The sequence below is a fragment of the Emys orbicularis genome, chromosome 6 (genome assembly GCF_028017835.1).
Source record: "Emys orbicularis isolate rEmyOrb1 chromosome 6, rEmyOrb1.hap1, whole genome shotgun sequence".
Lineage (NCBI taxonomy): Eukaryota > Metazoa > Chordata > Testudines > Emydidae > Emys > Emys orbicularis.
The window spans coordinates 90,797,831-90,823,604 of NC_088688.1; the positions used below are offsets into that span (position 1 = coordinate 90,797,831).

The following is a 25,774-nucleotide window of genomic DNA, read 5'->3' on the forward strand; positions in this document are numbered from 1 at the left end:
TGGATTTGAAAAACTAAAGATGATTCGGAATCAAATCCCATTTTAGCCAAGGTCTCAAAGTTTTATAAACAAACACCATCTGCAGAATTAGTCGTGGAAAACTATGGCCAAGGAAACAGGGAACTGGGTTACAATCCATGTGGTATAATGTAAAAAAGGTAAGAAAATGATTTAAAGATACTTCTAAATAGGTAAAACACTTGATGAGGCAAGACACAAAATGTGAACAAACTGGGTGTTTATCAGGTTTTCATTCTTAGGGAATGTCTACATTGCAAAGAAAACACGGCACTGAGAACCTGTGTCAATTGACTTGAGCTCGCGGGGCTAAAGATATCAGTGCCGATGTTCTCGCCCTGGCTCCAAGACACTTTCCCTCTCCCCAGGTTTCAGAAACACTGCCCCCACTATCACCTATGCGGAATGATACACCTTCATGAATTTACCTGAGGAATTTATTCAGATCTCCGTGCTTCATGTACTCAAAAACCATGATGAGTGGATCACCTTCCACGCACACGCCATAAAACTTCACAATGTGCTCATGCTGTAGGTTAGTCAGCAATTCTGCCTCTCGGTGGAAGTCTTTCCGAGCATTATCACTGGCATCTTTCAGTGTCTGGAGAAGAAATGGAAAGGGATATGTAAAACAAAGAACATGGTGGTGGGGGGAGATGAGGGTACAGTACTATGTCAGGGACAGAGAATATACATTTTTGGTGTGACTGGTTATAAATATCAGATCTAGATCCAAGTAAAGTACAGACCTGTGATTTTACAGTATTTCCTCTGCTATATTTCATCACATATTTATTATTACAGTAGAACCTCAGAGTTATGAACACTAGAGTTACGAACTGACCAGTCAACCACTCACCTAATTTGGAACCAGAAGTACATAACCAGGAAGCAGCAGAGACCAAAAAAAGAAAGCAAATATAGTACAGTACTGTGTTAAACATAAACTACTAATGATTTGATAAGGTAAGGAAACTGCTTCTGTGCTTGTTTCATTTAAATTAAGATAATTAAAAGCAGCATTTTTCTTCTGCATAGTAAAGTTTCAAAGCTATATTAAGTCAATGTTCAGTTGTAAAATTTTGAAAGAACAACCATTGTGTTTTGTTCAGAGTTACGAACATTTCAGAGTTATGAACAACCTCCATTCCTGAGATGTTGGTAACTCTGAGGTTCTATTGTATTATTTCTTTCTGTTGCAGTAACTTGTAGAAGCCCCGATCATGGACCAGGACCCCATTGCTAGGAGCTGGGTGAACACCGAACAAAAACTATGTCTACACTACAAAATTAGGTCGGATTTATAGAAGCCGGTTTTATAGAAACCGGTTGTATGCAGCCGATTGTGTGTGTCCCCACATAAAATGCTCTAAGTGCATGAAGTCGGCGGACCGCGTCCACAGTACCGAGGCTAGCATCGACTTCCGGCGCATTGCACTATGGGTACCTATCCCACAGTTCCCGCAGTCTCCGGCAGTCTCCGGCGCCCATTGGAATTATGGGTTGAGATCGTAATGCCCGAATGATGCAAAACAGTGCCGCGGGGGGTTCTGGGTACATTGCGTCAGGCCCCTCCCCCGCCGTCACAGCAACGGCAGACAATAGATTCGCGCCTTTTTACCTGGGTTACCTGTGCAGACAACATACCACGCCAAGCATGGAGCCCGCTCAGCTCAGCTCACCGTCACCATATGTCTTCCGGGTGCCGGCAGACGTGGGACTGCATTGCTACACAGCAGCAGCAGATAACTGCCTTTTGGCGGTAGATGGTGCAGCATGAGTGGTAGCCTTCATCGGCGATCTGGGTGCTGGTAGCTGTGGGGCTGGCAGCCGTAGGGCTGCATTGCACCAGCCCCTTGCCTTTTGGCAGTAGATGGTTTATTACGACTAGTAACCGTCCTCGTCGGACAATCATGGATATCAGTCATAGTATATTATTTTCTGCCAAGTATTGTCTGCTGAGCACCCAGAAGAGGCCGAGGGCGATCTGGGTGCTGGCAGACATATGGCTGGCACACGTGGGGCTACATTGCTACACAGCAGCAACCCCTTGCCTTTAACCGTCCTCGTTGGACAATGATGGCTACCAGTCGTAGTATACTATTTTCTGCCAAGTATTGTCTGCTAAGCACCCAGAAAAGGCCGAGGGCGATCTCGGTGCTGGCAGAGATGTGGCTGGCACACGTAGGGTTACATTGCTACACAGCAGCAACCCCTTGCCTTTTGGCAATAAATAGTATATTATGATTGGTATCCATCACCATCATACTGGTACGCGCCCAGTATTTGCTGCCAAGCGCCCAGAAAATGCCGAGGGCTATCAGTCATGCTGCACTGTCGTCTTAAGATGTAAAAAATAGATTTGTTCTGTATTCATTTCCTTCCCTCCGTCAAATCAACGGCCCGCTAAACCCAGGCTTAGGAGTTCAATCTCGGGGGGGGTGCATTCTGTGTGACAGTTGTTTGTATTTCTCCCTGATGCACAGCCACCTTTCTTGATTTTAATTCCCTGTACCTGTACGCCATGTCGTCACTCGCCCCTCCCTCCCTCCCTCACTCCCTCCCTCCATTCTTCCCCTGGTCTTTAGATACTAGTTTCGCGCCTTTTTTCAGACCAGACGCCATAGCTATCACTGGGATCATGGATCCCGCTCAGATCACCGCGGCAATTATGAGCACTATGAACACCACGCGCATTGTCCTGGAGTATATGCAGAGCCTGGACATGCCAAAGCAAAACCAGGACCAGCTGAGGGGGAGGAGGCGATTGCAGCGCGGCGACGATAGTGATGAGGAAATTGACATGGACCTCTCACAAGGCACAGGCCCCAGCAATGTGGAAATCATGGTGTTACTGGGGCAGGTTCATGCCGTGGAACGCTGATTCTGGGCCCGGGAAACAAGCACCGACTGGTGGGACCGCATCGTGTTGCAGGTCTGGGACGATGCCCAGTGGCTGCGAAACTTTCGCATGCGTAAGGGCACTTTCATGGAACTTTGTGACTTGCTTTCCCCTGCCCTGAAGCGCCAGAATACCAGGATGAGAGCAGCCCTCACAGTTGAGAAGCGAGTGGCGATAGCCCTGTGGAAGCTTGCAACGCCAGACAGCTACCGGTCAGTCGGGAATCAATTTGGAGTGGGCAAATCTACTGTGGGGGCTGCTGTGATCCAAGTTGCCAGGACAATGAGAGACCTGGTGATATCAAGGGTAGTGACTCTGGGAAACGTGCAGGACATAGTGGATGGCTTTGCTGCAATGGGATTCCCAAACTGTGGTGGGGCGATAGACGGAACCCATATCCCTATCTTGGCACCGGCGCACAAAGCCACCGAGTACATAAACCGCAAGGGGTACTTTTCAATGCTGCTGCAAGCCCTGGTGGATCACAAGGGACGTTTCACCGACATCAACGTGGGCTGGCCGGGAAGGGTACATGATGTTCGCGTCTTCAGGCACTCTGTTCTGTTTCGAAAGCTGGAGGAAGGGACTTTCTTCCCGGACCAGAAAATAACCGTTGGGGATGTTGAAATGCCTATCGTGATCCTTGGGGACCCAGCCTACCCCTTAATGCCATGGCTCATGAAGCCATACACAGGCAGCCTGGACAGGAGTCAGGACCTGTTCAACTACAGGCTGAGCAAGTGCCGAATGGTGGTGGAATGTGCATTTGGGCGTTTAAAAGCGCGCTGGCGCAGCTTACTGACTCGCTCAGACCTTAGAGAAAAGAATATCCCCATTGTTATTGCTGCTTGCTGTGCGCTCCACAATATCTGTGAGAGTAAGGGGGAGACATTTATGGCGGGGTGGGAGGTAGAGGCAAATCGCCTGGCCGCTGATTACGCGCAGCCAGACACCAGGTCGGTTAGAGCAGCACAGCAGGGCGTGGTGCGCATCAGAGAAGCTTTGAAAACTAGTTTTGTGACTGGCCAGGCTACGGTGTGAAACTTCTGTTTGTTTCTCCTTGATGAAATCGCCAACCCCCCACCCACCCGGTTAACTCTACTTCCCTGTAAACCAAGCACCCCACCCTCCCCTACCCTACCCTCTTCAAGCACCACTTGCAGAGGCAATAAAGTCATTGTTACTTCACATTCATGCATTCTTTATTAATTCAGCACACAACTAGGGGGATAATTGCAAAGGTAGCCCGGGATGGGTGGGGGAGGAGGGAAGGAAAAGGACACACTGCACTTTAAAACTTTAAAACTTATTGCTGTGGAAATCATCTAGGGTGGAGTGATTGGGTGGCCGGAGGCCCCCCCACCGTGTTCTTGGGCGTCTGGGTGAGGAGGCAATGGGACTTGGGGAGGAGGGCTGTTGGTTACAGAGGGGCTGTAGCGGCGGTCTCTGCTCCTGCTGCCTTTCCTGCAGCTCAACCATACGCAGGAGCATATCAGTTTGATGCTCCAGCAGCCGGAGCATCGACTCTTGCTTTCTGATTACAAGCTGACGCCACTTCTCCTCTTCAGCCCGCGTTTCAGCACGGAACCTCTGCTCTTCAGCCCGCCACCTCTCCTCTCGCTCATATTGGGCTTTTTTAAAATCAGTCATTGACTGCCTCCACGCATTCTGCTGTGCTCTGTCAGCGTGGGAGGCAGTCTGTAGTTCAGTGAACATTTTGTCACGCGTCCTTCGCTTCCGTTTTCGAATATTCACTAGCCTCTGTGAAGGTGAAACATTTGCAGCTGGTGGAGGAGAAGGGAGAGGTGGTTAAAAAAGATACATTTTAGAGAACAATGGGTACAGTCTTTCACGTTAGATTTTGCTGTTCACATCACACAGCACATGTGCTTTCGTTACAAGGTCGCATTTTTCCTCTTATATTGAGGGCCTGCCGCTTTTGTGTGAGAGATCACTCACGCAGTGCCAGGCCACAGATTTCAGCTTGCAGGCAGCCATGGTAAGACACAGTCTTTTGGCTTTTTTAACCTTGTTAACAAGTGGGTATGGTTTAAAACAGTACTGCTCTCATTAACCATACCAAGCACCCGTTGAGTTGGCCATTTAAAATGGGTTTGCAATGTAAAAGGAGGGGCTGCGGTTTCAGGTTTAACATGCAGCACAAACCCAACTAACTCCCCTCCCCCACACACCCAATTCTCTGGGATGGTCACTTCACCCCTCCCCCCCACCGCGTGGTTAACAGCGGGGAATATTTCTGTTCAGCAGAGCAGGAAGGGGCACCTCTGAATGTCCCCTTAATAAAATCGCCCCATTTCAACCAGGTGACCGTGAATGATATCACTCTCCTGAGGATAACAAAGAGAGATAAGGAATGGATGTTGTCTGCATGCCAGCAAACACCGGGACCATACGCTGCCATGTTTTGTTATGCAATGATTCCAGACTACGTGCTACTGGCCTGGCGTGGTAAAGTGTCCTACCATGGTGGACGGGATAAGGCAGCCCTCCCCAGAAACCTTTTGCAAAGGCTTTGGGAGTACATGAAGGAGAGCTTTCTGGAGATGTCCCTGGAGGATTTCCGCTCCATCCCCATACACGTTAACAGACTTTTCCAGTAGCTGTACTGGCCGCGATTGCCAGGGCAAATTAATCATTAATCATTAAACACGCTTGTTTTTAAACCATGTGTAATATTTACAAAGGTACACTCACCAGAGGTCCCCTGTGTGCCCACAGGGTCTTGAGTGAGTTCGGGGGTTACTGGTTCCAGGTCCAGGGTGATAAACATATCCTGGCTGTTGGGGAAACCGGTTTCTCCGCTTCCTTGCAGCTGTGAGCTATCTATGTTCTCTCCATCCTCATCTTCCTCGTCCGCCGAACCCGCTTCCCTGTGTCTTTCTCCAGTGAGGGACTCATAGCACACGCTTGGGGTAGTGGTGGCTGCACCCCCTAGAATGGCATGCAGCTCCGCGTAGAAGCGGCATGTTTGCGGCTCAGCCCCGGACCTTCCGTTTGCTTCTCTGGATTTGTGGTAGGCTTGCCTTAGCTCCTTAATTTTCACGCGGCACTGCTGTGCGTCCCTGTTATGGCCTCTGTCCTTCATGGCCTTGGAGACGTTTTCTAATATTTTGCCATTTCTTTTACTGCTTCGGAGTTCGGCCAGCACTGATTCATCTCCCCAGATGGCGAGCAGATCCCGTACCTCCCGTTCGGTCCAGGCTGGAGCTCTTTTGCGATCCTGAGACTGGGACTGGGACTCCATCACGGTTACCTGTGCTGATGAGCTCTGCATGGTCACCTGTGCTCTCCACGCTGAGCAAACAGGAAATGAAATTCAAACGTTCGCGGGGCTTTTCCTGTCTACCTGGCCAGTGCATCTGAGTTGAGAGTGCTGTCCAGAGCGGTCACAATGAAGCACTGCGGGATAGCTCCCGGAGGCCAATAACGTCGAATTCCGTCCACACTAACCCAATTCCGACCCCCTAAGGCCGATTTTATCGCTAATCCCCTCGTCAGAGGTGGTGTAAAGAAACTGGTTTAAAGGGCCCTTTAAGTCGAAAGAAAGGGCTTCGTCGTGTAAACGTGTCCAGGCTTAAATCGATTTAACGTGGCTAAAGTCGACCTAACCTCGTAGTGTAGACCAGGCCTCAGTCCCTGCCACAAAGAGCTTAGCAGTAGACAAAGGGCCTGAGTTTCTTTTGCTTTACACTAGTGTAAAACCCCAATCTTGAATTGGAGCCTGTGAGTATTGTAAGTTCTTTGAAGTAAGGACTGGTCCTCCTAAAATACTTAGCAGAATTGTAGGTGTTTTAATTAATTGTTTTGTTGTTGTTGTTATTGCTGTCTGGCATCAAAATTGAGTTAAGCATTTTGCAGACTTATAGGTGGTCATCTCTCTGCACAACAGCTTACAAACTAAGGCCCCAATCAAAGATTCACTTTGAGTTCAATGGATCTACTCGCATGCTTAAAGTTAAGCAGAGACCAAATGAATTTCACATAAAAAGAAATGAAATGCTACTATAATAAGGACCAGATGGAGGGGCGATGTGGGATGGAAAGAGGAAGGCTGGACAGCAGCCTGAAGGTTCTACAAAGTTGCCCCTCATTCTTCCCCATAAATCCGAGAATCTGCAGATTTTGGAGACCACTCCTCTACCTCCTCTATTACCTCACAAACATTTCTTACCTGAGAGGAGCATTTCTGAACCTCATTGTGTTTTCTGAGACAAGTGTCCCTCTCCCACAGGTATTACCAGAAGAGGGTGATGTCACAGTTTCAGGGTAACTGCACCTGTATTTCCCCCTCTGTGGTCCCTCAAATGCACCCACTTAAAGGTTTCTGACTCCCCGCCGCCACTTCTCTTCAGTGGAGCCCCACATCTCACTCCCTTCTGACTAGGATTTTTAAGACTGCGCAGTTCCCTGATCTACCTTGTGATAGCCCCAGCAAGCCAATCTGCCTAAAAGAGCAGTGCTTGCGCTTTGCTTTCTCTTCAAAGAGCTATGCACTATGTACTGCCAGAAGTTACAAATCACCACATAGCTCCTTCTCAGCAAGCACATTTGTTCTTAAGGTGAAAGAATTACTGGGAAAGCATATCAAAACAATCAAAAAACCTACATGAATATTAAAAAGTTTAGCATAGATCACTCTAACTGCAGCATAGAACTCTGGTAGGTGCTAGTCATTCAAACCTCATAATGGGGCTTTCCCTGTGGTTACAAGTTCATATCACTCTTTAGATCAGGAACCAGAAATGAAGGCCCTGAGTCAGTTTAAGATAGGGCTATTTATCCAAAAGTCCTTTCTTTGCCTGTTGGTCTCTGGAGAATCCACTTTGAACCTTTCTGGAGGTGTAATAACCTGAGTGATTTGCCTTAATCCTCCCCTCATGGAATGTATACAATCCCTGGCTCACAGTGATACATAAGCCATTCATTTACATTTAAGACAATATTGTCTCCCAAAGATATTGCAGGTAGTTGCCCTATCTGTCACAGGTGCAATACGGCTTTTAACTGCTGCAATACCTACCCGTTATAGAACATCATTATATGGAGCTAAGTCATCTAATAGCAACATAAACTCAGGTTCCATCTATTGACACAGAACAGCCATGTTATGGGACCAAGTTATAACACATTATTAGATTGTTCAGGACTTTAGAGTAGTACAGGAACAGAGCTAAGGTCCAGTCTACAGCAAATAATGGAATTACAGGGGACAACTGCGTCACAATGTGGTTTCCTGTGATGATTTTATCTGTAATGTAGTTGGGCTCTCATTCAACAAATTGTCAATATAACAGCTCTAGAAAAATAGTTCATTGTAAAAACAGTTTTTTTAAAACAAGCAATTATGAGGACTACTTTAAAAAATAAAATTTGGGGGAAATATGTGGGTCCCCATCACACATTTTCTCGGGAAGATTGTAAAAATGCCGACAGCTTTGTTGTATCAAGCTGGCATATTGTGTGTTTCAGAAACTATTTTTTATCTCCGAGAAGCAGCAAAATTATCCTATGATGGAGCAGTTGCTATAGCAACTACACATTTTCCGTCAACCAGCAGAATGAATAATGGCCTAAAACCTGGGTAGACTGTTGAGAGTTTCTGCTACCATGGGGGTTGCTTGAACTTCTCCCCAACTTGCCCCTCATGTTTCCCCCCATGTAGCACGCACAATAACTTTACTGCATTAGAGAGAGCTGACACTTGTGCATGGAGATACTGGTGGTGAGCAAAAATTAATAAGCAAACAGAATTTACATGCAAACGACACAGAATACTGCATTTGACTTGTTCTCACTGTAGCGGGGAAACAGGAGAGTCTTAAAGAAATTGAGACAAAGATGTATTCATTATTAGTGACAAAGGGGCCAAATCTCTGCAAGCAAAACTTCCCCTGAAGTCAACCAGGGAAGAAGGGAGCTTTCCCCACAGACAGCAGAGCTGCTCCATGGCTGTTGCAAAAGCCCCACATCTGCTGCACCCTGAATTGTCACAGAAAAGAGTCTGTTCAGTCATGGTTCCACTGGCCACACTGTTCCCTTCCCCTAGCCCAACCCAAGCCCTCATTCATGAAACAGCTTGGAAATTGCCCTTCTGGGTCTGTGCTCCATGGTGCACGGTGCAGAACCTGTTACAAGGACTTCTGGTATCCTCCCCCACTCTGCATCACTATGCAGTGGAGCTATAATGTATGCCCACAAAAGCAGGGGGAACAGGGGTTACCCATAAGCAAGGACTGGAGGGTTTGGCTATCATTATAATTATTATTACTATTAATGTTATTAATAACAAAATTCTATAGATATGTTTCCTTCACAGTGCACTGAGCTTTCACCATTAGATTCTTATCACTCTTAATTGGGTTCACCGTCCCTCCCCATGCCATGCAACAAGCTAAGTCATGTATTTACTACAAAGTCTGGTTTGATTTAAAAACCTCTCTGAACTGGGTAGATCTGATGAGCTGAAAATCCTCACATTTCTTTTGTGTTGTGTTTGTGGTTCTGTGTATTGTACAGGCAGAATTTCTCTAACTGGAAGAGAAATCTACAAGCAAATTGGCATCTATATGATTCAATCCTGATATCAGAAATAGCAGGCACTTGTGTCATAAAATCAGCTACTCCACTTACGCAGCTGACTCTCTAAGGCTACATTTACACTACGAGCTAGGGGTGTGATTCCCCAGCTTGTGTACACATACTTGTGCTAGCTTGTATAAATAGCAGGATAGCCACGGTAGTGGCAGCAGAGGCATGGCTTAGCCATTCCAAATACAACCCCACCTGAGTCTTAATGAGAGAGCGCACAAGGACATGCACACAAACAGAGGAATCACATCACTAGCTCATAGCCTAAAATATATGTGAGGTGCATCTGAGTTTCTGAGATCAGGATCAAGACTTAAACATCCAGCTGCTCAAAATAATATGAGGCATGTGTTCCCATTCCACCCCTATGGGTTCAGGAGGACCAGGAAGCAGCTGCAGACTTGTGCTCCACAGGAATTCCCTGCATCTGACTCTAGTGGGGTCAAGTGAATCCAAGACTATGCCCATGGATCTGTTCCCATGACAGTGGCATATGAGGGTACTGCAACCCTAAGTCTGCAGTAGTGGTTTGGAATGGCAACGTGGCATACAGGGGGCATGTGACTATTCCTCCATCCACTCACCAAACCCTCTGGAACTGCCTTGCAGCAAATAGCCCACCCATGTACAGAGGGTCGTACAAGGCTTATGCACCATTTACAGCTCACTTAAGTCTTTTGTGCATAGGCTCTGGCACACAGAATGAGTTCCTGTACACAGTGCACTGTCCAAAAAACCTAGAGGTCAAAATATATGAAACCTAACTGGCTCAAAAAATAGTATTATTTTCAATGGAAGAAGCACAGATATTTGGATGTGTTTATGATTTTATCTACAACCAGGTTTTTCTGAATCTCTTAGCTCTGAAATCATTTGCTGAATCAATATAAAACTTTAAAATATCTGTCCACCCAAAAGGAAAGTGCTGTATTTTGAGTCAGGCCCAATTCCTTCTATAAGGCACAATAACAGCAATTTCTTAACATGCATGCACAATGCTGTTACGGTTGCCCAGCAACCAGCAGAAGGCATGTCAAAGATCCAGAGGAGCCTCCAATGAATGAAAAGAAGCTCTGACAATAATTTCACATAGGTGAGAAGATGCTCACCCCTGGGCCAACTTGCTCAGCTTCTTTGCTGCCTAAATCCTCCAGAGATAGACATATTTGTCACCAAATATGCACTTCAATTATGATGGTAGAAGCTTTTTCACAGGAACATTTTTAGTTTGTTCTCAGTCCCAAGGGGGTTTTCCTAGGTTTACTGATGTGAAATCCTTCTAAATTATTCACAACTCTGAAAGGTAGAAATACCATAATTGTACTTTGAACCTTGCCCCAAGATACATTTCCCTTGGAGCCCAATCCTGCTCCCACTTAAATCAATGGGCGTTTTACCATTGACTTCAGTGGGAGCAGGACCTTGTTCTATCATACGTACAGAAGTAAAGTGGTCACCCTAATAGGAACACAGGAATTGCCATACTGGGTGAAAACTTTGGACCCCTTAGTCCAACATTCTCTTTGACAGCAGGCAGTTTTGGCTAATTCAGATAAAGGAGTAAGAACCCCCAAATGGGCAGTTAGGGAATAGCCTGCCCAAGAAAGGAAATTTCTTCCAATTAGTTCAGTTAGATGGTAGTTTATGCCATGGAACATGAGGCTTAGATTCTTTCCTTGGTTATCAGTCAGATGGCTAATAAGCACTACCCTAAGTATAGATTGTGATGAGGACTTGTACCAGTCCTGGTGCTGTGAACTGACAGAATCGTGTCTGTTAATCCATGGAGACAGCTGTCCCTCAAAGCCATTGTGAGCTGCAGTGAGAAAGATCAACACAGAAGGGAGTGGGCAGGCAGCATCTAAACAGCACCTGAAGTGACTCCCTTTTGGACTCCATTCATTCAGGACTGACAAAGGGAGTAAGAGAATGGAAAGGTGCTGATTATGCCACTTCACTGCTAAGTGAGGGAAAAGAGAGGAAGTGTAGATTTATTAATCAATTGGTCAGAAAACAATCTCATCTCTTCCACAAAACAATGAATGAAAAGTGCTATATAAAAGCTATGCATTGTTGTTATTATTCACTTAGCCAAAGGTTGTAATCTCTAACCCCTCACTTCCTCCCTGCCTCTGATATATCCTTTCAGGGCTACATTTTCTTTTTTCCCATCAATTTTATTAAACTACTGCAAAGACCTGCAAGCTTTCATAGACCCGTGAGCTTGGCAAACTCAGAGAATGTTTGCAAGAAATTATTCGTTTGACAAATCTAGCCTCCTTTCCTGCTCCTACATTGCAAGTTACTCAAATCTATTTGTTGTTTACATTTACATGAAGAAGATCTGCTGGGGTGTTTTACTCTATGGACGGATCATGAATATTCAAAATGTGCACATAGTTGTTTCGTTGTGAATGGTCAGATGGGTCACGTGGTATTGTTTCTGTTCCCTAACTCAGGGCTCAGCTCTGCAAAAATTTATGTTAATGAATAGTCCCAATGACTTTAATGGGGCTTTTACTTTTCACATTCAGACCCTTGTGTGTTTTGGTAGGACAAAGGTGGGGAGTGGGAGGAGAGGAACTGCCTTTTTCACAAGATGCCCCCAGCAGACTCCAAAATGTGGAGTGGAAATTAGTGAGGATTAGTTAACTATGTTTTCTACTGTACATCCACAGTTGGGATTGGGAACCACCCTCAGGAGCTCCGCTGCTTGGCAGGAGAGTGCCTGTGGAGTAGCCTAGCTACTGTACAGATGCCCCAAGATCAGTGGGGATGTCCCCTTATTTCCCTCTGGAGCACGAGTGGAGTTCGGTCCTTTCTGTGATGCTGATAAACTCTTCCTCCCCTCTAAGGGGAGAATAATTCCAGATATCAGCAGCTTCATAGTTATTGATGCTTTCTCCTTAGTTTTCCTCCTCCCATTGGTTTTTGTTTGGAAGGGCAGAATGGAGTCCTATAACCAAGAATTACCCTTCCAGCACTGAAATGCAGTCACTTCTGGATTTGAACATAGCAGCGGCTTAAGAGCACACCACAATTCTACCCAAAAGCTTAGGCCAGGAAATGATATTGTAAAATGTTGGCAGTTAACTAAGAACCACATGAACCTTTGTGAATAGCTCTTTGTTGACTAGCAGTTACATGTGTAACCTAGTAATGTAGCTGGTTATAGTTTAGGGGTTTTTTAGACATACGAACATGAGCCCCCATGTATTTTTAATGACACTTCTGCCATTATTTTTCACTCCTCGTATTTCAGACAGACCATAAAAGATTTTGCCCCATTGTGACACTGTCATTTCCCCCCCTTTTCTTTATGAAACTCAGCTCTCATTTTATAACCCACAGCCAGATCAAATATCATATTCTCTTGACAGTCCATCAGCCTCGTGAGCACATATATCACAGGAGTTACACAGGGCTTACTGAACAGGCAAACAGGATCATTTACAAATAAAACAGCAATAGTTGAAACCATGAATTAACAATGGAAATTCTAGACTCTCTTACCTTCACCGCCACCAAGATCTTGTCCTGCTCTGGAGAAAGGTTATAGCACTCGGCCAAGAAGACTTTCCCAAAGGCTCCTTCTCCCAGCTCTCTTTTTAGAACAATATTGTGTCGTTTGATGTGCTGAACAACTGTAAAGGGAACATAAAATGCATGTTAGAAGTGAATTTGGGGGAAAGGGTGGGAGGGTGCCCAGATGCATAGGTACACTATGGAGGGGGAGGGTTTTCCTGTACAGTACTGGGCATATAGTGGAAAGAATGCCATAGATGTCATTAGAGTTCTGTCATCAGCCAGATCACTGTAAGAAGTGTGTTAATATAGTTATAGAGAGGGCACAGTTTATTTGCTTTACAAGACATGGCACTGAGACCCTAGCAGTCATCAGGAGAGGGGTTATCATCAGTAGACTTGGATGACTCCTCTGAATATGAGAGTGAATATTGCTTTCCCACAAGTAAAAACAAAGGAAAAAAATGCAGGAAGTAGATGAAGCTTCTCTCATACCACTTCCATTTTTATTTCTCTAACAGCAGCTGATCCTTTTCATTCAGCTCCAAAGAAAAATTTGGGGAGGAGGGAGAGGGAGGAAACAAAATAAAACATTCACATAATCCAAGAAGATAAAGTATGCCCTCTTTTAATTAAATCCAATCTACTCCCTGGCTCTCTGCTTATCGCTTGTTCATCTTAAATTAAACTGCTACTTGCTCTGTCTGTTTCATGCTACAGCTGGGATAAAGCAGATATTTCATTCTCACAAATATGATTTACACTGTTGCTCGAAGGTAAAAGAAAAAAATAACACAAGATGGACCAAGGTTTTAGTCAATGTTGCTGATAGAACCTTTTAAATATCTGCTGAAAGAACTCACTACTAATGGACCAATTCATAAAGCCCTTAAGCATATTTTTTACTCTATCCTTTTGAACACAAACTTTAATTAAAGGATTTAGTATTTAAAAATACTGAACCAGATTTACTGGTATACTCTGGCAACTTTGCACTGTGCTAGCTACATAAAGCAGCTGAAAGCCCAGTTTAACTGGTCAATTAAGTTGCGTTTCCAGCTGCTTTGTGTTGCTGGAGTGGCATAAAGCAGCCAAAGTGTACTGGTGAATTTGCCCCATTTATTTGGTTTCACAGACATTGAAATTCACCCCTCTGTGGACAGCCAACACAAAGCCTATGCACCACTTCAGTCCTAATTAAGACCTGAAAAGTAAATGGGACCTAAGTGGTGCATAGGCCTCTTGCAGGCTGTTTGCACACGGGTGAATCTCACCTAAACTGTACATGTAATTGCACCCAGTTTGTTGAATCAATACACAGGAAAGTTATAGTGAGCTTTGGATAATGTAAGTTTACAGACCACTCTCTGACCCAGTGCCCGCCCATTCAGATGTTATAGAATGGGAGCAAAGTTCTCTAGAAAACAGCCTATTTACACAGCCATAGGCTGCTCAGGGATGTGCTCCAATGGATACTAGTGAAAAAACCCACATGCCCCTGTTCTTCCTCAGTGTTAGGACACAAGGAGAAAGCAGCCACAGCGTGAGGGGAAATGGACATATATGCCACACACAGTAGATGCTGACCCTTGCATACTGCATACAAATATTGTATTCATATTTCAATTTGATGCTGAAATAATCCAGCATAGAGCCCCAGGGCCACCTGTGCCTCCTCCGTGGCTCGTCTGCCAGAGACAAGAGCAAGCCTGTGAAGAGTGTCTCCATGAGTGCTGGCTGCAACTCACTAGGAAGCACAAGAAGGAGTTCACGGTGTGGAAAAGAGCCCATGATACAAGCCAGGATTCTCATGCCCTGGCACTTCAAAAGTCCCAATCCCCATATATAAAGCAAGGAATGCAGGGAACTCATGGCTTCTCCTGCCCTACCACCAATAGGTTGCTACAAGCCAGTGGTGCCCAACCTTTCCTGCCTGAGCACCAAATGTTATTTCATAAAGGTCAGGGAGCCCCAATTAAGATTTTAGGGCATATTCTCCATCATGCTCCACTCCATTTGTGATGCAAAGGGAAGAGAAGCCACTTACAATCCCCTGATGGGGATTCCCTCAGTATGGGGGAGACCCCAGTAGGCACAGAGTCAGCATATTTGACTCTTTCACCTCCCTTCTGACAGCTCCTAGTGCATGGGTTATGTATAGGAGTGATTGGTATGGTCTGCATTCCAGCTATCCTCAGCCGGCATATGGTCTCTAAGGCACCATAGACAGCTGGGGAAAGTTAGAGCAGTCCTTAGGCTGTACTGGAGCAGAGAATCTGGGACCCATAACTGGTTGTTGGTTCTCAGCTTCGACTCTTTTTCCTCCTCTCCTGGGTTTCTTGGTGTGGGTGAGGAGAGCCATCCTCTGGGGTCAGGTAGTGCCAGTAAAGCACTCTCTTGGGCTTCCACAGCCTGTCAGGGAAGCAACAACAGAGTAGCCAGAACTACTTTCCTCTCATGCAGCGTAGCTGATGGCCAAAGGGAAGCTTCTGAGCAACCACAATAGGGAAGGAAGATGCCCAGACCCCCCTGGGCCCACACCAGGGCTGCTCCAGGTGTCCTCTCCTTCCTCCTCCTATCAACAGGGCTGATTCAGACATTTCAGATTAAAAATCACAGGGTGCGGCTCAAGGAGCACACTTCCCATTCATAATCAAATACACGTTTTCTTCCTAACTGTCACCCTTGACAGCCACCATGTCAAGCCTCCAGGGCCAGACCACAGGTTGAACACTGCTGACGCAAGCTAGGAATGGCTCCCTGTTTTCTCATGATGGTAGTGCATTGTACCAAAGGATTCCATTTCTGTGAGACTCTGGTCTCAAATCCCTTTATCAGTGAGTCCTTTAAAGTGTGGTGTTACTGTTTGACATAGATTTTTTTGGTCCTGGTCCTCAAGTGCTGTAAATTGGTATGTTGACATTGAAATCGCTGGAGCTATGGCAATTTAAACCATCTGAGGATCTAGCCCTTTATTTTCATGTCCTCCCCACCATTGGGATTTTTTAAAAATAAAGGATGATAGAAAGTTATAACAAGAGCCAGGCCCAAACCCTCCCCTGACAGATGCAAATCTGTATTTACTGTCTTACATTCATCTCTATTCATATTATTAAGTATTCACCACAAAATAAATATCGAGTCTGGACTACAGTCAAGTGTCTTGGAGAGAGGCCCAAATTCAGCAAACGTGGAGCATGTTTCAAATAGAAATTAAGCACCATGCCGAAATAGGGTGCACATTCCTGCACCACCAGTGCATGACTTAGGCTTTGTGGCTCACAACATGCCTGAGGTATGCAGCAATAGCCTAAGAGTTCACATCCTGTTGGATCTAATTGCTCTGCTTTCTTTGCCTTTTATTAATTGTTCCCGTTCCAATTCAGCTACTTCAAACTGGGAAATAATTGATTGAGTAAACAGTCCCTTGCCACTAACAGAAGTCTTCAATTACTGCTCATGATATAGGGATATTTTGGAAATGATGCAGTTCAAAACTCTTCAGTCATTATTTGTACAGTTCCCAACGGTTGGTATTAAAAAAGGTTAAGGAAAGTTAATACATTGACATCATATGGTTTGGTTGGGGAGTGGTCCAATTGTGGTCAGAGAGACCAGGCCATAGTCCCCTTTGTGCCAGCTGATAAGGAGATTCTGAGGAGGCTGGGGAAGGGGTGATCTCAAGGAACGTTTCAGATATTGATAAGAGGCTGGATCTCTCTTCATCTGAGACATTGGGTCTTTTACTCCACAACAGTTTTCTTGAATATTAGTATGGCAGTGGCTAAGGTGGCATTGGAGGGATCTGAAGCACTAAGAGCTACTAGACAGACTAGAAAAGACTCTTCAGAACCTTTATCAGCTCAGGGATCTTGCACTTGCCAAATAAAGATATTATTGCCACATTCAGGACTCTGAAGGACTGTGACCAGCTGCTCCATCTTTCATCGGGAAGGGGCTTGAAAATTCCTCGTGTCATAGCATTGCTTCCCGGTCAACCATTTCACTTCCTTTTGGGTCTTCCTCTCCCTCTCCCCCCCACATATCATTAAGGACTCTCTCATTTCCTTTCATGGATGAGAGGGACAGGTCAGATCCACTTACCACATATCACATTTTTTAAAATGCATGTCCCACCTAGTAACTGTTGTTAGGCAGAGAATGTAGGGGAAATCCTGGCCCCATTGAAGTTAACAGCAAAACTTTCACTGCGTTCCTTTTAATATTATCACAGAGGGATTGCTGATAAACAAATGAGACATTTTAACTTTGTTCTTTTCATCTCCATTTGAAACACAGAGAAGCATCAGTGTTTGACCCAGTGGTGAAGAGATTTTATTGTCAAGTTTCTAAGAGGACATCACAGTGGAGAGTAAAATAAATAAGAATTGTTAAATATTGCTTTACAGAGAACTCACAGCTACAGCAAAATACTCTTATATAAAATAACTATTGGGTAAATAACTTGTCCCATAACAAACTGTCAAATGCAAAACACAGCATCCCATCATTCCAAAGCCCTGTATGTCAACTGCAGCAAAATAGTTCTGCACAGAATATGTATTTGCAACTTGTCACATTGTATCTACCACAGTTACCTTTCTGTGCAAAACGGAGTGCTAAATAAATACAAAATGGCAGTGAATGTGACTAAGTGGGCACAGATTAAATATAAGAACAACACACATAAATCAAATATATACAATATGATGTGACAGAAATTTGAGCTGAGGAAAAATCCAGTTAGCAAACACAGGGCCCAATCATGCTGCCATTGACTTGGGTGGGAGGAGACTCTAGAAGGAGATATACCAAAAACTTTAGAGTCAAATTCTGCTCTTAGTGTGGTTACTCAGGAATTATCTAGGGGTAGGTTTATAAAGGCACAGGAACTCAACTCCCATTGACTTTGAATGGGAGGTATGGCAATTGAGACTTTAAAAATCTCCCCTATACTGGTGAAAAAGGTCTCATTTCACTACAGCAACAAGATTGGAAGAGCTAATATGAGTCAAAATACTTTAGGGAAAAATTAGAGATAAAATGTAAAGTTCAAGATAAACCAGACAAAACAAATTGTTCAAAACAGGTAGCAGTGTAAAATTATAGCCCCCTCTAATTAAAACAGGGGAGTAGTAAATTGGAAGAGGGTGTGGTGAGTTGGAGAAGAAACAGAGAGCTCCCATTGATATCAATAGAGAATTCTACATGAAAGGACCTATTCTCATCTCCAAGCACATGTGTAACTCTCATTGACAATAGAGAGAATTAGGCCCCTTACAGTTATTCAGCTAAATATGTTACACTCAGGAAGTCATATTTTAAAAGATGCATTGAAGGCCTCACTCTACAAATACTCCCACTGAGCCTGGTGTTTTGTACCTCAGGTAGTCTATTCTTGGTAGTAAGAGCTTACAGAATCCTTACACAGCATCCTTCACACACTGGGATGAAATCCTGGCTTGACTGAAGTCATGAACTTGAACTGGGTCAGGATTTTTTCACCCATGGATTGCAGGACACTTTGCAATACAAAATATTAAAATTTAATAACATCTATTTTAACAGTCAAAAGCAGCAGCAAATAAAATGTCTTTTACTTAGATTTTGCCGAGAGAGAGAGAGAGAGAGATAGGTTGTATAGATATAGTTGTATAGATTTTAAGGCCAGAAGGGATTCATTAGATTATCTAGTCTGACCCCTGTATTACACAGTCCACAGAATTTCAGCCAGTTTCCCCTGTATTGAACCCAATAACTTGTGTTTGACTAATGCATATCTTCTAGAAAGGCATCCAGTCTTGATCTGAAGACACCATGAAATGGAGAATGCACCACTTCCTTTGGCAGTTTGTTCAATAGCTAATCACCCTCACTGTTAAAAAATTGTGTGTTATTTCTAATTTGAATTTGTCTGAATTTAACTTCCATCCATTGGTCCTTATTATGCCTTTCTCTGCTAAAGAGCCCTTTAAGTGGTCAGTATTTTCTCCCTGTGAAGGTACTTCACACATTGTAATCAAGTCACCTATCATTTTCTTTTTTGCTAAACTAAACAGGTTGACTTCTTTAAGTCTCTCACTGTAAGGCAGTTTCTCCAGCCCTTGAATCATTTTAAAGCTCTTCTTTTTTTCAAAGGGTGGGCACCAGAACTGGATGCAGTATGCCTATATCAGTCTCGCCAAAGCTATGTACAAAGGTACAATCACTTCCCTACTCCCACCCACTACTCACATTTTACATTCAAGGATCACATTAGCCCTTTTTGCCACACTGTTGTATTGGGAACTCATGTTAACTCGCTTGTCCTATTTGACCCCTATATCCTTTTTAGAGTCACTGCTTTCCAGGATACAGTCTCTCAAATTCGGCATCCCTGTAAATCTGGAGTATCTCCAGTGAAATCAATTACATCTGTAATTAAAAACAGAATTTAGCCCTATAATGCTTCAAAATAACAGAGTAAGGAAATGTTTTAACATATTTGGTTAAGTGGGAAACAATGGCTGATAAGAATTATTTGTGACAGGCTATGCAATGTTAGAAAGATATTTTACAAAAACTTCTTTACAACAACTATTGTGCAGTGAGATATTTCAAGGCGCTGCCTTCAACCCTCTTTTGCCATTTGAGGCAGACTCAGAATTAGTAGGTATAAATGACTGGATTGGATTGATTTGATCTGACAGCTTCCCAAACTTGAATAGCACGTGTCACTCACCAACAACAGGGTTGGATTTCAGAGATAATCCTGTAATGAGGGGCTACAAAATCATTGTGGATAGGGTAGAGGTAGAGCATCTAGCCTGATGACCTCCTGATTCTGAGGCAGCACCAGCTCTAGGGTTCTCACTGCTTTAGGCAAAGTGGAAGACTTAGCCCCACCCACAGGCATTCACACACCAATTTAGCGTAGCTAAGCACTTTGCTGCACTTGGACATTGACTGGCTGTTTTACCTTTCTTTACAGAGCTGGCAGTGTCTTGAAGCAGAAATCTTAGCTCATCCCTGAGTTTGCATTTCTTTTCTTTCTGTTTCTGTTTTTGTCCCCTCCACCTATTTATTATTTATCACTTGTACTAATTATTATTACTGTTCCTGTACTATTATTGTTTAATATTTATATTACCACCCAAAACACCAATCTGGATTGGAGCCCTGTTGTTCCAGGCATTGTACAAACACAGAGATAAAAACAGTCTTTGTCCCAACAAGATTGCAATCTAATTTGAACCAAGATGCAACCAGGGCATGAGCCATCACCAATGAAGTCAATGGGACTTTTGCCATTGATTACAATGGGAACCCGATCTAATCCCCAATGAGCATAGAAAATAATAGGAGGTGAGAGAGACTGAAGGTAATGTTTGCACAGTCACATAGCTGGCTTAACACACAACTTGATGGAGGTATTATTTTGTGAAGAAATAAATAGTATCAGCTGCCCCAATTGACCATCACCTTGGCCCTCCTTAGTTGGCTGATTTCTTGTAGCTGTCACAGCAGAAGTGGGTCTTGGGGAGGGATTTTATGGCTTAGTTGAGGAAGGGGCTTCCATGCGTAATGGGCAGCACGGAAGAAGGTGCAGAGACATTTGTGGGAGAAGTGGACAAACAGGCTAGTGTCAGGACTGCCTCTGATCTGAATTTAAGTCTTTCCAATTGCACTAGACTTAAATCTTCCTGTGACCTTCCTTTAGAACCCACAGCTTCCACAGGACATTATGCTGGCATAGAGATGCAGCACTGCACTCTTTGAGAAACGGTTCTTGATTATGGATCTCACCTCTGAGGTTTTAGTGGGCTAGGCTCTCGACCTCTGTATTCAAGAGCTGACAGCTAAGGTAAAGACATTTACTAGAGCATATTGGTGGCCTCTCTCTAGATGAGACTCAGTGGTTGTTGTCTTTTAAGGTTTATATTTGAGAAGTGTTGGATTAGTTACTGTTCCTTGCACGGGTTGTGTAGGATTTTGCATGTGTTCCTCCTCTGGTATTTATTTCATTTGGCCTATGGGGGGTGCGGGAAGCGGCGGCCAGCACATCCATGGGCCCACACCGCTTCCCGCAGCCCCCATTGGCCTGGAACGGTGAACCGTGGCCAGTGGGAGCTGTGATCAGCCGAACCTGCGGACGCTGCAGGTAAACAAACCGTCCCGGCCCGCCAGCGGATTTCCCTGATGGGCCGTGTGCCAAAGGTTGGCGATCCCTGGTCTAAAACAACTGGAATGTATCCGTGAAATGGAGAGCCAAATTTGGATCACCATGTTCCAAGCAGATTGCAGACATTGTGTCACTCTCCTCTCTTGCTTGATTTTTAAAGCTTACTAACACTTTTCAGATACAGTGTGGTAAATCAGCTCTAAGCAAACAATCGTGCTGGGTTCCAACCACTCCTTACCTTTGTGGGTGTATCTATGCAGGTATATGTTTAATATGCCTCATAGCAGCAGATGCATTTCTTTCAACAAATGACTGATTGTAAAGTCTCAAGGCTATTGTGTGTGAGTCGCTATGCAAAATGACTGCTGGTATTATTTCATTGTGGCTAATTCAATCACTCTTCCACATGTAAGTTAATTGGTGTGAGACAAATCTCACTTACCATCACCATCCTTCTCTTCCCTCCCTTCTTTCAGATCAGATCAGGAAATCTTCTGCCTCAGCACAATACTAATCTTTAGGGATCTACTGTGCTGCACACAGGGAAGAATGAGAATGTATCACACAGCACATCTTGTATGATGGAAGCCAGCGGGGGAGAAAGTCTAATACAGGGATCGGCAACCTTTGGCACACGTCCCGTCAGGGAAATCCGCTGGTGGGCTGGGATGGTTTGTTTACCTGCAGCGTCCACAGGTTCGGCCAATCGCAGCTTCCACTGGCCGCGGTTTGCCGTTCCAGGCCAATGGGGGCGGCGGGAAGCGGCGTGGGCCCATGGATGTGCTGGCCGCCGTCCCGGCCCACCAGGAGCTTTCCCTGATGGGCCATGTGCCAAAGGTTGCCGATCTCTGGTCTAATAAATACACTGGCTTCAAACTATTAACTCTTTTCTCTCTTAGTTTTCAGAAGTGAGGATTCTCTCTTATATGTTTGGTCTCACTAAACACAGGCACCCCCAACTTTGAGGAGAAGGAAATGAAGACAGCTTCATAAATTCAGGAACATTGGGCCAAATTCAGGCCTGGTGTAAGTGGGTGCAACTCTACAAAAGTCAGAAAGGCTGCTCCATTTACACTATAGTTGTCTCTGCTCTCTTTTTTCTCTTTGGTTTTGAAAGGTGCAGAGAACTGTTTTATGTACCTCCATATGAAGTAGGACAGCAGGATTTACTTCCAACCTTTAAAGATGACTTACAAAAGAAACTTGAAAATTGAATTTAGGCCCTGATCCAGTGAGGTATTTAAACATGCTTAACTTGAAGTCAATCAGACTATGCATGTGCTTAAAATTAAGCGCATGCTAAAGCACTTTTCTGGATTGGCGCCACAGAGCACTATCAGCTAATCTGCTACTAAACGTCTTTGAGCTATAGCTGCTATGTCTGCTGGCCAGTTCTGAGTTCACTGTCGCAGCCCCATGAAGTCTCAATCTAAGAAATCTCAGATGTCAGAAAAGTCACAGTAGAATCAAGCCAGCCCATAGAACCCCAGACTAGTCTCTTACAGGTTACACTGGTCTACAATTTTTGAGAAGTCGTCTGCTTCAGAGATAAAATGTGCTATTTATTATGTATTTTGATGTGCTGAATTCAAATATGACAATTAAAACAACTGATTGGCTACTGTTTCTAAGATATTTAAGTTTTTACATTTTATGTCTATGTATATTGTGTAGATAGTAGAGTTTTAATCATAAATTGTAAACCTAGGTCTTTTCATGTGTTTATTGTTGCTTTACATGATAATATTGCACCTATCCTGTTTATGTAACACTTTAAAAATCAGCAAAAGGGTTATATAAATACAATTTATTATGAAACAAAAGGCAAAAAACTATTATGTACATAGTTTAGTCCTATTCAGTGTCTACTCGGCGCTTCTTGGCTTGTCTCTTGTATTCATTAAATGGAGCATCTCTTGTCACTGTCCAGCAATAGTCTGCAAGCATTGATGGGCTCCATTTGCCCTGATAGCGTTTCTCCACTGTTGCAATGTCCTGATGAAATCGCTCGCCGTGCTCGTCGCTCACTGCTCCGCAGTTCGGTGGAAAAAAATCTAGATGAGAGTGCAAAAAATGTATCTTTAGTGACATGTTGCAACCAAGGCTTTTGTATGCCTTGAGGAGGTTTTCCACCAACAACCTGTAGTTGTCTGCCTTGTTGTTTCCGAGAAAATTTATTGCCACTAACTGGAAGGCTTTCCATGCCGTCTTTTCCTTGCCACGCAGTGCATGGTCAAATGCATCATCTCGAAGAAGTTCACGAATCTGAGGACCAACAAAGACACCTTCCTTTATCTTAGCTTCACTTAACCTTGGAAATTTTCCACGGAGAGTACTTGATAGCTGCTTGTGTTTTGTCAATGGCCTTGACAAAGTTCTTCATCAGACCCAGCTTGATGTGTAAGGGTGGTAACAAAATCTTCCTTGATTCAACAAGTGGTGGATGCTGAACACTTTTCCTCCCAGGCTCCAATGACTGTCGGAGTGGCCAATCTTTCTTGATGTAGTGGGAATCTCTTGCACGACTATCCCATTCGCAGAGAAAACAGCAGTACTTTGTGTATCCAGTCTGCAGACTAAGCAAGAGAGCAACAACCTTCAAATCGCCACAAAGCTGCCACTGATGTTGGTCATAGTTTATGCACCTCAAAAGTTGTTTCATGTTGTCATAGGTTTCCTTCCTATGGACTGCATGACCAACTGGAATTGATGGCAAAACATTGCCATTATGCAGTAAAACAGCTTTAAGACTCGTCTTCGATGAATCAATGAACAGTCTCCACTCATCTGGATCGTGAACGATGTTGAGGGCTGCCATCACACCATCGATGTTGTTGCAGGCTACAAGATCACCTTCCATGAAGAAGAATGGGACAAGATCCTTTTGACGGTCATGGAACATGGAAACCCTAACATCACCTGCCAGGAGATTCCACTGCTGTAGTCTGGAGCCCAACAGCTCTGCCTTACTCTTGGGTAGTTCCAAATCCCTGAACACAGTTCACCTTGTGTTATGAGGTGTGGTTCAGAGGAGGAGGATGGGAGAAAATGTGGGTCCTGTGACATTGATGGTTCAGGACCAGAAGTTTCATCCTCTTCCTCTTCCTCGTCTGACTCAAGTGAGAATGATTCTGGTGCATCAGGAACCGGCAGTCCTTCTCCGTGGGGTAGTGGGCGTATAGCTGATGGAATGTTTGGATAATGCACAGTCCACTTTTTCTTCTTTGGCACACCTTTCCCAACTGGAGGCACCATGCAGAAGTAACAATTGCTGGTATGGTCTGTTGGCTCTCTCCAAATCATTGGCACTGCAAAAGGCATAGATTTCCTTTTCCTGTTCAACCACTGGCGAAGATTTGTTGCACAAGTGTTGCAGCATATGTGTGGGGCCCACCTCTTGTCCTGATCTCCAATTTGGCAGCCAAAATAAAGGTGATAGGCTTTCTTAACCATAGTGGTTATACTGCGCTTTTGTGATGCAAAAGTCACTTCACCACAAACATAGCAGAAGTTATCTGCACTGTTCACACAAGTACGAGGCATCTCTGCTCACTTTGGCTAAACAGAAATGTGTCCCTTTGCAAAATCAAACACTGACAAATAAGAGAGCACGACACTGTATGATTTCTAGAGCTGATATAGGGCAATTTGTTCAGCAGAGTGATGTAAGCTTCGTTATGATTACATCATCCATGACTTCTAGGAATAACATGATGCAATTCATATCATGTATGACGCAATACCAGCTTTCAGATTGCATCATTCATTGTTTTGCCTAAAAAGCAAGTACTGTCCAAACCCAGTCATAGATTTATTCATAGATCCAGTCAAAGATGTATTTTAGTCATTTCTGGTTTAAATTGAGATCCCTTCCCTTTATAACTCACTTATCCTCCGCCATTCCCAAGTCAAAGGTCGTATATACTGACCCAATAGCATATCTTGAAAACTAGAGCCAATCAACAATTTTAAGCATCATTTTCATTCTCAGTGACCCAGAATTAGTAAAGTTTGACTACATTTATTTCAGAAGCATTTTGGCTGTAGAGCAGTGTTACCTGTAAACAATATAATACACCACTTCTCCTAATAATCTGTACCCCATTTCCCCGAAGGAACTCTTACAATTCCCATCCAATTAGCTAGGGTTAATACGTCTCAGTCACTAGGCTGGCTGTTAGGTTAGTCCCTTTGCTGCTGAGTTGCTGCCTCCTATTAGGAAAATATAATATCATTCACACTTCATAACTCCATTTTCTTTGAGGTACTCCAGGCAAACTGTCACTGGATGGGCTGAGTTTTTTCCCCCCTGCATTCCTTGTATTTGAACTACATTATGGCTATTTGATTACTCATTCTTATCATTCCGTCCCTGTCCTTTCCCTGGGATGGATACTGTCACAGGTTGCAGTCAGGCATAGAGGAATGCTGGGAGGCAATGCTGATATTATCTGTTGACATTCTAATGTGGGAGGTGGGTTCTTCCTGAAGAAGAATTACAAAGAGACAGAAGTCATCTCCCTTGGCTAACAGTTGTGTTTCACTGCTTGGCCAGGGAA

The 25,774-nt window shown here is 44.2% G+C and overlaps 1 protein-coding gene across 3 annotated transcripts in view; it reads right to left on the minus strand.

Annotated features, from left to right (window-relative positions):
- Positions 1-25,774, minus strand: part of NTRK2 (neurotrophic receptor tyrosine kinase 2) — a 278,981-nt gene that overhangs the window by 55,698 nt on the left and 197,509 nt on the right. For all 3 annotated transcript variants that reach the window (XM_065406073.1, XM_065406072.1, XM_065406071.1), the window contains 2 exons: positions 13,043-13,173; positions 447-619 (listed from right to left, as the gene is read on the minus strand). In XM_065406073.1, the coding sequence (XP_065262145.1) occupies positions 447-619; positions 13,043-13,173 (304 nt within the window). The remainder of the gene's footprint in view (positions 1-446; positions 620-13,042; positions 13,174-25,774) is intronic.